At 40.3% G+C, this 14,163-nt stretch overlaps 1 protein-coding gene across 1 annotated transcript in view; it reads left to right on the top strand.

Annotated features, from left to right (window-relative positions):
- CPQ (carboxypeptidase Q) overlaps nt 1–14,163 on the top strand; it is a 159,671-nt gene that overhangs the window by 9,782 nt on the left and 135,726 nt on the right. The window contains exon 2 of the mRNA XM_071554112.1: nt 13,577–14,035. Within this exon, the coding sequence (XP_071410213.1) occupies nt 13,609–14,035 (427 nt within the window). The 5' untranslated portion in view covers nt 13,577–13,608. The remainder of the gene's footprint in view (nt 1–13,576; nt 14,036–14,163) is intronic.

The following is a 14,163-nucleotide window of genomic DNA, read 5'->3' as shown; positions in this document are numbered from 1 at the left end:
GTGGAGCAAGCAATGCTGTCCCTAGAAAAGGCTGCTTGGTCATTCAGGATGCTGCCGCAAGAGACTGTCATCTCCGGGGTCAAGTCTCTAATGACCCATATCCTGAACCGCCTGCATGCAGGGTTGGGTCTGCGGCTTCCAGCTCCTTCCTATCACCTGCTGTTTTCGACCCTCACCTGTTGCTACAGGACTTTGCAATGTGGGTGAACCCTTCAAGCCTGCGCAATGGATTTTTTAGGTGAGGCACAGCGTGCACAGAACTGGCCCCACCCTTTACTCCTAAGGTTCATCTGCCACGGCCTAGTGAGCTTGGATGGTGACAGCGAATGCCTCAGGACGTAGGTTTGGTTAGAGTATCCTTCTCTTAGATGAATGGCCTTACAGGGCTAAGCGAGCTCCATCTGCCCGGGTTTGGGGTTGGAGTTGTCCTTCTCCTAGGATGGTTGCCAGATGGCTAGCGAGCCCATCCTGCCCGTGGACACACTTTGTCTGACCCTTCAGCTGAGACCTCTCTGGCATGGGAGACCCTACCGGTGGCACAAACCACCTCCAGCATAGCTCTCAACCTCATGAGGGCACGCAAGCTTCTCCCCCGCGACAAGGGGGTGTCCCCGGAGAAGAGGTGTACAGTACAATTGTTAAAAAGACCTGGCATAGCCAAATGCAGGGTATCCAATACGCTGGATCATACAGGGCTTTTTGGTAGTTGTCCAATTTTGGACTGTTCCAGGAAATCTGATGATGAAAGAGGAGAAAGTGGTCAAATTGGAAGAAACTTGGAGAGAACAGCTTAGGCTGAGTGTCAAAACAGCTCTTAAAACCTTGCTGTGCTCACAGCAGGTGACAGGAGTGCCTTCAGCTTCCCTTCTAAGTTTTGATTCAAGCAATGAATTTTTTAAGTGGAAAAAGAGATGGGTAGAATAGTATGGTTACCTTTCTGTGTTTATGTCTGGAAGCGGGGCAGCTGAAAACTCTTGCAGATTTTTTTCTCTAGAGTATAAGCCCAGTGCTAAGTGGTGTTTCTGTTAGCAGTCCTCTCACTTCTCAAAGTAGGTCTGGGGTTTTGACCCAGAATTTTGGTTTCGAGTAAAGGTAATAAATTTGACACAGCAGTGTAAGCTGCTTTGTGTCATAAGTGAACAAGACTCTATGCTTTGTCTAGTTTGGGGATTTGTCATGACTAGAACTGATTTTTTCCCCCACATCATGCTCTCCCATCTAATGTTGTTTATGAAACAAATTTGTGAAAGTTGCTCTATGGTTTAAGCTTTTAGACTGAAAGAAGTCAATGCGTTTTTCAGCTTTATTTGACAAGCTATCAGTATCAATAGTGATATATCCTATTTTTTCTATCCAGATCGTGTGGTGAGTTTTGTTTAGTGTAGAAGCATAAAAAAAGTGTACAAAGTAGGTCCTGTTTTGCTGATCCTGACTTTAAGTCAGGAGATAAACCCAGCAGTTAAAATCCACACAACATATGTGTCTATAAAGCATATCTAACATTTATGTGCTTGGTTTTGGTTTTTTTGTTTTGTGCTTAAACCAGTGCAATTTTCTTGTGATTATGGTGCATCCTTCTCAGCTAGCTCATCATTGTGGTATACATCACACTCTTGTCAGTCCCAAAATCACACATTTACAGTTTTCAAGGCTTTACTAAAGTCGGAACAGTTACATTTTGGGGCAGTAGTATTTTCTAATACAAATTTTCTAATTTTCTAATTTTTTTTCTCACCTTTCACATGCTGCTGTATCTCCTTTGGTTTTTCCTTGTTGTAGTGTTGGAAGACATGGTACTTCTCTGTTGCTTTTGTTCTCAATGCATTTTTGCTGTTAGAAATAAATGTATTCAGAGGAGAGAGTTGGGGTTGTTCAGTCTGTAGAAGATAAGGCTCCAGGCAGACCTTATTGTAGCCTTTTAGTATTTAAAAGTGGTTTATAAGAAATACAGAGAGAGACTTTTTAGCAGGGTCTGTTGTGATAGGGCAAGAGGTAAAGGTTTTAAATGAAAAGAGAGTAGAGGTAGACTAGATATAAAGGAGACATTTTTTACACTGACCGTGATGAAATTCTAGGACAGGTTGCCCAGAGAGGTAGTAGATGTCTCATCCCTGGAAACATTCAAGGTCAGGTTGGATTGGGCTCTGAGCAACCTGATCTAGTTGACGCAGTTCCTGCTCTTCGCAGAGGAGTTGGACTAAGTGACCTTTAAGGATGCCCACCAAGTCTAATTATTCTATGATTCTCTGATGGCTCTTTTCTGAAAATCCACAACACGCAGTCTGGTTGAGCAACTGTAGACAGGAATGGGAGCATGGGAAAGTTCCTTTGAAGAATGTTATATAAAAATAACTATTGGGATCTTATCAGTATGTGAACGCTATTAAAAAAAAAACAAACAGATGCACACTGGATAAATAATAATAAGAGTAGGCACCTGTCTAGTGCAACCGCCCAGAATTACCAAAATGAACCATGCTGTCTTACATGCCTGTCCCAATAGATGACTGCCATAGGAAGGATGAAAGCTAATTGCTTTTTTCCTGGAAAACATTTTCAGCTGTGGTATGGTAACAGCTGGGCTGTTTTCTGCAAGTGCTGCTGCAACTGTGGTGGTGGTCTGTGTAAGCTCGGCAGTTCTTCTGAAAGCAGAAGGTAACTTTGCGTAAAAAAAAGCTTTAAGAATTAAATAGGATAGTAAACTTAAGAAATGTAGGCTTCTTGCTGACCTTGGCTGCTTTCCAGTTGTTCATATCTACATACTTTGTACTCAACAAGTAGGGCTTGTTGCTAAACATGGATTAAATGGTGTAGAATTATTGTTGCCATCAGATCTGTTTCAATGGATAACTGAGAAGTTGTCATCAGGGAGCAGGACTGATAAATAATTCATTGCCCAAAGCACTGTTTGTCTTGCCCTGGATTTAAAGTAGTTTCAAAGAAGAGCTTTCTGAGAAATGACCCTATTATGGAAATCATGGAAGTGTAGGTACGTGTGGTGAGACAATCATCCTGAAAGGATCAGTGCTTCATCAAGAAGTCAAAGAGGACTACTTGGCCGCTTCTGAATGAAGAAACAGGGGTAACTTCATGTAAACTCTGCCTCATCAATTGCCTCTGCTTGCAAGCTGATATATGTGATAAAAGGGAAACCAAGCGTAAGCAACCCTGAAGTTGCTTACATTTCACTTGGAACTGCATTTAATTCGTGAAGGGACTTACTCTTGCAACATCTGAAGGGTGCAAAACTCCCTTTTTGCCTCATATTAGTGACACCAGAGCCCCAAATGTTAAATGGTCTCTTTACTTATGCTGTAGATAAAGCCCTCTGAATTTTATGCAGTTATGACAGGGCAAATATGTGGGTTTGAAAATCAACCTTTACCAATAAATCGGAGTGCCCTAAGTGCGTTGTTTCTGCAAGCTTTTGTCTTGTCAGTGTTTGGTCTTGTGACTAGAAACACTTTAAGGCCACATTCCCAAAGCTGTGCTTGCAGAAGGCAACTTAGGAGGTAGGATAAAAACTGGGGGTGTCTTAATACCTGTATTAAGATCCCTGCCCAGTTTGATAACACTGCATGTAAATAGCAATTTAAAGAGTGTCTAAACAGCTTCACTTTTTATTGTGTACCAGGCATAATGTGTCCAGCAAACCCAGGAGTTTGTGGCTGTCACCTGCAATAGCAGAAGGACAGGAGGAGCAACTGGGGTATGAAGTGGAGCTGTGGGCTCTCTGGGTTCTCCTTGGCTGAAGTCCCTGTATACCTCCTGGGCTCAGGTGTAGTCACTTACATGAACTTGGTGTGTTCTTGGCAGTGCTGATGAGTTGTTTTTTTCAAAGATGGCCAGTGTGAAAATTGTGTGTTAGCTTTGCCTTATGCAATGTGAACTGTGCAGAAATATTTAAGACCTAGGAGGACACTTCTGTCTTTTCTGTTTCCTCCCATGCTTTCTTGGCATCATTTAGTCTCTGCGTATTGTTCAGTTGCAGTGTCAGAATCATATCAGTGCAAAGTCAGAGAGATGTCAACATTTGCAGAGGTAGGGTTGATCACATTCTGTCACTGTCTTCTGTGTGAAATTGGTGTGTTTATTCTATCTTCTGGTAGTTTCAGAAGAATGGGGCCAAGTGGTCATGCTAATTGAAATGTCTTCCTTGTGGCAACGGAATCACTTGGAGATGTCACTTGGAGATGCCACTTCTGGGTCACTCCTCTTCCAGTTGTTTGTCTGTTTTGTCTGTTTGTAGTTGTAAGGCATGTGTGTCTCAGTGTGTCTGTGCAGTGCGTAGCACTGCAGACCCTGGTGATAACTGGAATGTGTTGAACATTGCTTAACATTAAAAAAAGTTAAAACTGATAGATGTTTTCTGTCATAGCTGACTTTTTTGTCCTGCAAAGCCAAGTGTTTTGATAATTCTTTGTCTTTAAATGGCAGTAAAACGTAACTAAAAGTTAAATACAGAATCAGAAGTGCCTTATGCATAGTAACTGTAGTGCTCCATAATCAAATGTATGCTGCACTGAGGAGTAGCTTTGATGAAAAAGTGGCGTTGGAGCTTTCCTCCACATCAGAAAGATGTCTAGTTTTACTAATGTTTTTCTCAATATTGGCTGAAAAACTGTTTTATCGCAAGCTCTTTAAGTCAAGCATATTTATCTTCCTGTTCTTTGACTTCATTCTTTAAACTTTTTAAGCTCGTTTTTTTCCCCCCATTTCAGTGCAGTCCTCAGTGGGATGGTGGCCCCAAATGTGCATTGTCACTGTAGCAACTTGTTTCTGATGTTGAAATGTTGGAATACAGTATGATATTTGAGTACCAGTATTATGCTCTGGTGAACATGATGAAATCATAAATGACGTGCTTCGTATCTCATTGAGATTAATATCCTTTCCCACCCTTAACGTAAGTAATGTGTGTGTCATAAAGATTGTTTTTCTGTCAATCGTAGTGAGACATTCTTGATGCTGTGCCTTTTTCATATAGTTGTATTTACAAATTCATCCTTTGTTTCTCTGGAGAGGTGGGTGTATCCTACAATAAGGAGGGAAAACACTAAGATATCAGTTCTTAACGAGTCTAGCAATATGTTTGCCAGATTTCTCAGCTTCACGAAACCCCTTGAATGTTGTTACTGTAGCAGTATGAGAAACATACCTTTTCTTGTGACTGTAGAGAAAGACTGAATGAAAAAACCTGACAAATAAAAAAGATGTTTAGAAAAGTTACGGTTATTTTAATTGGGAAATTTTATTTACTAATATTCTTACATATCTTATATTCAGCATTGCTGAATAATTATTGACTTAATTTGGAACTGTGGTGCTGTTCATAGTGTGTACATTGGGATTGTAGCTGTATGGAGTAAAATAGCTAAAATGGTTTGATACTTCTGAAAATGTTGCTGTTGTCTTTTTTTGGTCTTTTTTGAAGTGTTTAATAATGTGCATAACTCTTCTCTGAACTTGACTTAAAATGAAAAATTTTGTTTCATGTACAAGGCAAAAAGTGCTTTGTACGTATGTGGTCGTAGAGACATATTATTCTTGTCATGTATGAAAATGCTAAGAATTTAATTTAAGAGTTTCTAATTCTGGAGTGGTACATAATGTATGTGGGTGCAAATATCATCTGGGATCATTTTGTTAAGGCCAGACAGGTCACTTCATCAGAAATCTTGGCCTGTTGCACTCCATTATGTAATTTATTTCATTGTTGGAAGGAGACAATGTTTGTGTTGTCTGGCCAAAATACGGAGCACCGTAGAGCACACATGTTCTGTAGCATTCTGCCAGAATGCTGCTTGGAGGAGCACCAGCTCTCTGGCAGTGTCAGATACATGGCAATTTGATTCCTTTTGGCTTTCATAGGGGTGGCAGCCCAGCTTTTGACAGTAACAGCCCTGCACTGCCTGTTGTCAACAGAATTTGGTTCGCTCCTGTTACAATGTTCATCAATCAATTTTACAGCTTTGGAGTGTTTGTTATCCAGAGATATGGCTTGATATTTGCTAATGGCTCATACCTTCTGTTTTAGGCTTTCTCCTGCTGAAAAGATAAGGATCATTATTTGGCTGGATGTAGTCTACTAGTCTTTCAGTAAAAACTCAGAAAGAAAATATTTAGCATCAGTACCGTGGGAGTAATTTAACTCAATAAATACAGGATATAAAGTGTCTTGTTGAACATGTTTTCAAAAAGAAACTTAGTTTAGAATTTTGGGTGTTAGAAATATTGTGCCTTGATGGCAATTCTTGTCTTTGATGTCCATTAATTTGTGGCCTCTTCTTTCTCTCTTTTGTGTATTCTATTCTTTTCCTCAGCCTGATTCATCTCCTCCAATAAGAATATACAGAAAGTGCGAAAGAGGTAGTAAGAGAAGATTTCTGTGGTTATGTTGCTTCAATAAAAAGAGAGTGGTTTTCACCCATAGGAAAAGCTGAAAGAAAAATATGCAGTTCTGAAGAGTTTGTGTCTCACTTATTTAGGAATTTTGTGAAAAGACAGAAGATACATGTCTGTTCCAAGAGGCTTTACAATCAAGAAAGGTTCCATTAATTAGAAAGATGCCACTAACATTCTCTGAGTGGATGTGTGTGAATATATTAATTTCTTTTCATAAGCCGGTCATTCTATGTTGGAAGGCAACCTGTCTTGATTTTACAGTAGGGCAATAGTTGTGGACTCAAAAGAAGTTGAGCATAAAAATAACGGGTAATATGAATGCAGCCCTATTCTCATATGTTTTGATTGAATTGTCCAGATCTTTCCTACCCTTCCCTCAGCTGCCTTTCAACACCATCACCTGACTTTAGCTATGTACTTTGGCATTTGTTCTAGTATGAACAATACTCTATTTTGGTGTCATCATTTCCTAACTCCCTTCCATTCATTAAATGTTTCTGTTCTATTCAGTTGTTCTCATCTAAAAATCCAGCTGAATTCCTGTCTTTTGCGTCTGAAAAGATAATGTTCTCCCTTTTGAGAGCTATTTGTATTTTCCATGCTCATTAAGAAGAATAATATCATTTGCTACATGGCCCAGGCATTGTTTGGTGGTTGTGGGTTTTTTTGTTATTGTTAACTTAATTTTTGTCTTGGCTGTCACTGCTTCTTAGGGAAGTAGCTGACTGATCACTTTTGTAGCTTTGCTGATTCAGTACTCTGCACATGGATTGTGGTGCGATTCTTCAGGATTATTGCCATCTGTTTTAGCAGGAGCTACTCAATAAGGTTGTATCGAGGTAGCCTTTTATTATTCTGAGCCTTGGAGGTGAAGAAGGAGGGAAGAGTGGCTCCTTTTGCTGCTTCCTTCCTATGTTAAGCTATAGTACTTCCCCCATACTGACTATAAATAGGCTATGAATTTTGATCTCTGTCTTAACCCTTAGACTTTTTTAAACTTTTCACTTCCTATTCTGTCTACATAAGTCAATATCACTACTCGAGCCTACATGGTCATAGGTCACACCTTTTAAAGGATTTCAGTAGTCATCTTCAGTTGCAGCAAATCAAAACAGTTCTTGGGAAGCTGGTAAAGGTAAAACAGCTCAGGTATTTCCTTTGGTGTTTTACATTTTTTGATCTAAGTGATAAGACTGTTCAAAGTCTTATGTCCATATTGTGTTGTAGTCTTCCTTTCCTTAGTTTTAGATGTAAAAAGGCTAATTTTAAGGACTTTGTAATGTAAACACTGGCTTTGACAGTGTGTGTTCCCAAACCCAAGATTTTCCAACTGATTAAATATTCTCACAGATGAGAAATCTTGAAAATTCTGGAAAAGCAGTCTTTGAGGGATGTCTGCTTTTTTGCTTCATAAAGCTTGTCCCCCTATCCTCCTCATCTTTATAAGTGATGGAAGAACTCTATGACTTTATTTTTAGGCAGAAATCTCCTCATTTTGCAAGTTCACCTAGCCTTCCAGCCATCCTACTCCACAGCTGTCACAACAAACTTTTTTCCAGTGCTATTATATGTATCAGACATCACTCTGTAGCATGTGAGTTTGTTACCCTAGGGCTTTTCAGTCTATTCTCATGTCATCAAAACCACTGTGTGATTTTAAGATTTCCTACATTCCTTGGAGGAAAATCAGATGGAATGTGGTTAGGAAACTGATAGATATAGATAGCAGATATAGCAGATCTCTAGCAATTAAGTGGTTAATATCCTCAATTTATTGTTTTCTTTCCTCCATTTCCCATAACCATCGCTCCTGTGAACTCTCTGTATCCTTTTGTCTATATTTTCAGCTGGGATTTTGGGAAAACTTTGCCACACTAGAGAACAATCAGTGCTCTAACTTCATTAATCCTATTTTTGTGCCCTTTGCTCTTCTTTCTGTTATCTGATTGCTGTAGACAGCGTTCTCATATGAGAGATTCTTTTGTCCTCTCTCTCTCATTCTCTTCCATCTTAACATTTAAGGAATTTATATTGTAATGATTTTAATGGTGGTAACACCAGTTAGTCTGGTTACAGATTGGGTGTGCTAAACTTCTTTTCTATATGGGCATCATTAAAAGATGAAGGACTCGATGATCTTGCCCTTTGGCATCAAAGACAGCAGTAAGCGACAGGCAAATTGCCCAGGCAATAGGTAGGAGCATCCTTCAAGTAGCTGCTATTAAACATATCTTATGACACCCTCAGCACTACCAGCATAGTGTTGTGCTGTACATTTCATTCTCTTTCATACTCCTTTGAGCTGGAAAAAGACTACTTTGCTTCCTTTGATTTCAGTCCATTGCCTCTAGTTCTGTTGGAAGAGCCTGGCTCTGTCTTCTTTGTTCCCTCTCATCAGGTATTTACCAGTGGTGAAACCCTTCCTCAGTCTTTTTCTTCTCCAGGCTGAACAGTCACAATTTTTTGAGCCTCTCCTCATAGGATAGACACTCTAGTCCCTTAATCATCTTTGTGGCCCTTTGTTGCACTGTCTGGTATGTCCATGTCTCTTGTACTTGGAAGCCCAGAAATGAACGAATACTCCACCTGTGGCCTCACAAACGCAGAGTAGTGGGGAAAGATCACATCCCTCCATTTGCTGGCAACACTCCTAACGTGCAGCCCAGCAGGCTGTTGGTCCTTGCCAACATGTGGTTGCTTTGCTGACTCATTCTCTACCAAGCTTCTTTCCAACTGGATGTCCCCAGCTGGACATCCATGTGTCTTAGCACATGGGGGTTAGTCCTCCCCAGATGCAGGGCTTTTGAACATTATAAGGTTCCTACCTGCCTGTTTCCTCATGTACTCTGAGTGCCAGCACAACCCTCGTGTACACAGGCACCTTCATGTCATCTGCCGGTCTGTTGAGGCCACAATCTGTCTAAGCATCCAGTTAATTAATGGAGATTTATAAAAGTACTGGAGTGAGTATGGACTTCTAGGGGACACCACATCTGCCAACTAGATGTCACACAAATAAGGAAAATCCTCTGAGCTTGATTGTTCAGCCAATTTTGAACCCCCTTCACTGTCTGCTCATCCAACCTGTACTTCATCAGCTTCCCTGAAACCTTTAGGGAGACCGTCAACTGCCTTACTAATGTTAAGGGAAAGAATATCCACTGCTCTCCCCTCTTAGAGCAAGCCAGCAATTTTGTCCTAGAAGGGTATCATGTAGACTGTGCAGTTTCCCCATGGTAAATACATGCTAATGATTCTGAGTTATCTTCTTGTCCTTTGTATGTTTGGAAGTAATCTCCAGGACTTTTCTCCTGTCCCTGTGCCAGAGCTTGATGTGAGGCTGACAGGTCTGTAGTTTCCTTTATCTCACTTCTTGAAGATAGGAGTGGCATGACCTTCTAAATATAATGGAGAGTGGCCTAATAATGACATCAGCCAGCTCTCAATATTTGTGGGTAACCCCAATGAGGCCCCATGGATTTAGATATGCAGTTCATTTAAGTGCTCCTTAACATGGTTTTCCTCCACCAAGGGTGTATCTTCCTTGCTCCAGACTTCCACTTTGAAATGTGCTGCAAGGATTTTGCAGGATGAAGTCTCTCTTCTGTGAGCTATATTCCTTCTGTGTATAGATCCATTTACTGCTACAAGTAGATGGCCCCTATCTGCCTCAGGAACAGTGACCGGACCTGCCTATCCCGTATCGGCCTTTTTAGCCACCAGCACGCTTGCAGCAAGCATGGGTAGTGCCCTTCTCAAATCTTTGTTCGCGAAGCCTAGCCATGATGATGATGATGATGATGATTATTTTGTATTATTTTGGTTGGCACTCTAATGTTCATTTGCTGAGTCTTAACTAGTCAGATGTGCAAAAATTATTAATTCCCTTTTCTAGATAATTCACTGGGGATGATGAACTTAAAGTTGTAGAGACTGCGGCAAGAGATGTGCAATTCTTTCCCTGATATAGCAGTGGAGTGATTTCTCTATTGCTGTCCGAGTATGATGTTATTTTACCTAGCAGGGAATTATTTCTGATAGCTGCTTTTGAACAGATTATGCTCGACTATTCAAGGAAAGCACAATAAATTACGTTCCCATTTTTGTGTTCTTTCCCAGGGTTTGAATTAAGTTATGATCCTCTTACAATACATAGGCAGGTAGTAAAATGCTGTGTGAGGCAGAGGTATGTTGCATCCACAAAAGCTGTGGAAATGTATCTGTTCTCAATGTTCAGTGGGAAATTCCTGGAAGAAGTGTAGCTCTTAAATGCAGCTCCTCTGAGGCAGACTTTGGAGTGTGGATGCTGCTGGTTTTGAGTGAGGCCAGGAAGAACAAAGAAAGCATTTTGTAGTTAAGGGAATTATGATAACTGCAGCTTCATTTCTCCATTGAAAAAATGCATGAAGTTTGTAGCTGAGGGCTCTTTGAGGCGGTCAATGCTAATTAAACAATCCCCCCATGTTTTCTGTGTAATAGCTAAGTGTATCAGCTTTGTCTGGTGGATTTTGCAAACCCTTAAACTATCAAAACGCCACACCTTAGGGTTTTGAAACTAACTCTCCAAAGTAGTTGTCTTATTCCATTCAGCAACAGTTTCTTTTGGCAGAAATGAGATTATCTAGCTTTCTTCTTTGTGCATGATGAACTTGGCAAAAATCAGGGAATGAGCATGGTCATCCTGAAAAAATTACTGATGTCTCTAACTGAGTATGCCTGTGAGCATGTAATTAACCGGTCCAAAGGGAAAGAAAATAGGGAAAGTGCAGAGCATAGCAATAAAAATATACCAATACCCTGTGTGTAGTATAACCACAAATAAACAGTAAGTCAGACTATAAAAGGCATTCTGCAGTTCTCAGGCACTGTCCTGAGATAACCCAAGTCTTCTGCTCCTGGTTGTGTAAGACCTTTGCCCTGTCTGTCTCACAGAGAGAGATGAAATCTCTGTGATAGATTTACCATTCATAAATGAAATCAGAAATTATTTTTATTGTTCTTTTGGGAAAATGATTCTACACTGTGAAGAACTTACTGCTTCCTTCTGCTCAAGTTTGGGGGACATTTGAAAGGCAGAATAGCTTAATATTTTTACATTGCTAAAGCTATTGTTTAAGTTGCTGTTTCTGAAAAGACCTGTAACAGCCTGTGGAAAGCTGGAAATTTGTGTTGGTTATCATGCAAGCTAGGCACGGTAACTCCAAAATGCTTACATATGCTTTTTTGTGGGTATTGGGTTGTTTTTGTTTGTTTATGAATTCTGATGGTTTATAGATCCTAGAAATTTTTGCTCTTTCTGTATCTTATTTCTGCATTTCACAGCCAGTTTTCAGTGTCTTATGGATGCTTGCCTGGTGGGTCAGACCCCTTTTTGGGAGCTGATCAGAAGCATTCATAAATGTTGTGGGTTGCCTCTTCTCTTTCCATTGATGAATCTGTTACTTCTTAGTGCCTGTACACTAATATACACAATATAGGGAATACATACAAGAATTTAAAAATCTGTGTGCAGTTGCAGGGCTGTGATCTCACTGGGATCATGGAGGTGTGGAAGGATAGCTCACATGACTGAGATAGTGCAATGGATGCCCTTTAGGAAGGACAGACTGGGAAGAAAAGGAGACGGAGTTGACCTCTATGTGAGAGGACAACTGTAGTTCTTGGAGTTCTGGCTGGGGATGGATGATGAACCAACTGAGAGCGAATGGATAAGGATTAAAGGGCGGACCAGTATGGGTGACTTTGTAGTAGCTGTATGCTCTAAGCCACTTGATCAGAGAAACAAGTAGATGAGGCCTTGACAGCCAGAAGTAGCTTCTCATTCACAGCCCTGATGCTTATGGTGTACTTTACCATCCCAAGATCTACTGGAGGGTCATCACAGCAGGTTTTAAGCAATGCAGGAGGTGTCTGACACAGGTTATAGAGAAGTCAGCAAGGAGAGGTGCTCTAATGGAATTCATACAAGCACAGAAGGGCTGTTTGTCATATGAAGGTCAAAGGCAGCCTTTGCTGCAGTGTCTGTGAGATAATAGAATTCAGGATCCTAAGAGCAGGTCAAAAAGCAAGATCACAGCACTGGACCTCAGAAGAGAAGATTTTGTCGTCTTCACAGATTTTCTTGATATGAGTCCTGTGGGATAAAGCCCTGAAAGGGGAACAGGATCTGAAGAAAACTTGTTAATACTCTGGCATGACTTAACCCCTCAGTGATGCAAGAAGGAGACACAGAAAAAGAAGTACAAAAATTCTCAACTGGGTTCAGATAAGAACAGTTTAATAGATGAAGAGAAGTAAAGGATGATGATGATGATGATGATAAAGTATTATAATAGTAATTAAAAAATAAAACACAGGATAAGTGATGCACAATGCAGCTCGCCAGCTGCTGATCAATGCCCAGCCCATCCTTGAGCAGTGATCAGTCCCTTCCAATCAACTCCCCGAGTTTGTGTACTGAACACAGTATGGAATATCCCTTTGGCCACTTTGGGTCAGCTGTCCTGGCTGTGCTCCCTCCCTGTACAGCTCCTCACTGGCAGAGCATGAGACCCTAAGAAGTCCTTAATTGAGGGTAAGCACTACTTGGCAACATCCAAAATATCAGCATGTTACCAACATTATTTTCATGCTGAATCCAAAACACAGCACTGCACCAGCTACTAAGAAGAAAATTATCTCTATCCCATCTGAAACCAGGACACTGGTGGCATTGGATCTAAATCACTCTTACATGTTTTTAGTGCAGTAGGAAAATTAAGAATCACTTTTATTCATGAATGGTTTAAGAAAAGCTTTTGTCTGATGTTTTGTGTATAGACATGTGACAATTCCTGCTCTTAGCAGAAAGGAGATACAAAGCTCCTGTTGCATGGAAGCAGCCCTGGATTTTGATTCAGTGAAGAATGTGATTATTTAAAGTGATGCAGCATTCCAAGGATATTTCTAAATACCACAACAAAGATTGTGTCCAGTGGTCTAAATATCTTTTTCATTTGCTTTCAGTAATTGTGTCTTCAAGTTGAGTTTACTTTCCTGATAGTTCTGATCAAAGCATTTTCATGATAAACTGATTTATTTTCATTTCTGTCTGCCAATCCAAAAAACCAAAAAGTATTGTTCGTAGCTGTATGATTTTTTTAATACTTTTTTCTTTTTGCCTCTCCAACAGGCCATCTGTGGAAAAGAAAAAAAGAGAAAAAAATGAAGTACTTATTCATAATATTTCTCATGAATTTATTACCACAGTATGCTGGGAAATCTTTAAGAAGAAACGGCAGTTACCCAAAATCATTTGAAGACATTAAAAATGAGATAGCCGGTTATACTGACATTGCTAAGGCTATTATTGATCTTGCAGTTCATGGAAAGGCTCAGAACAGATCCTATGAAAGATTAGCAGTTTTTGCCGATACCATAGGTCCTAGACTCAGTGGTTCGAAAAGTCTGGATGCAGCCATCAAATATATGTTCAGTGCCCTGCAGGAAGATGGCTTGGAAAATGTGCATCTGGAGCCTGTGAAAGTACCACACTGGGAAAGAGGAGAAGAGTTTGCAATGATGCTGGAACCAAGGAATCACAGCATTGCTATTTTGGGACTTGGGAACAGTGTTGGAACTCCCCCAGAAGGTAACGCATCCTTTTGGAATTATATATCACTTTATAACACCAAACTGTATTATGCTCCTAACAACTTCTCTTAGTGTTCAAACTATGGTTTTCTTCCTGCTGCAATAGTTCAGCAAAACAAGATGTTA

This window comes from Pithys albifrons, chromosome 4, assembly GCF_047495875.1.
Source record: "Pithys albifrons albifrons isolate INPA30051 chromosome 4, PitAlb_v1, whole genome shotgun sequence".
NCBI lineage: Eukaryota > Metazoa > Chordata > Aves > Passeriformes > Thamnophilidae > Pithys > Pithys albifrons.
Note: the sequence above shows the minus strand (reverse complement) of the source record. Positions and strands in the feature narration are given on the sequence as shown.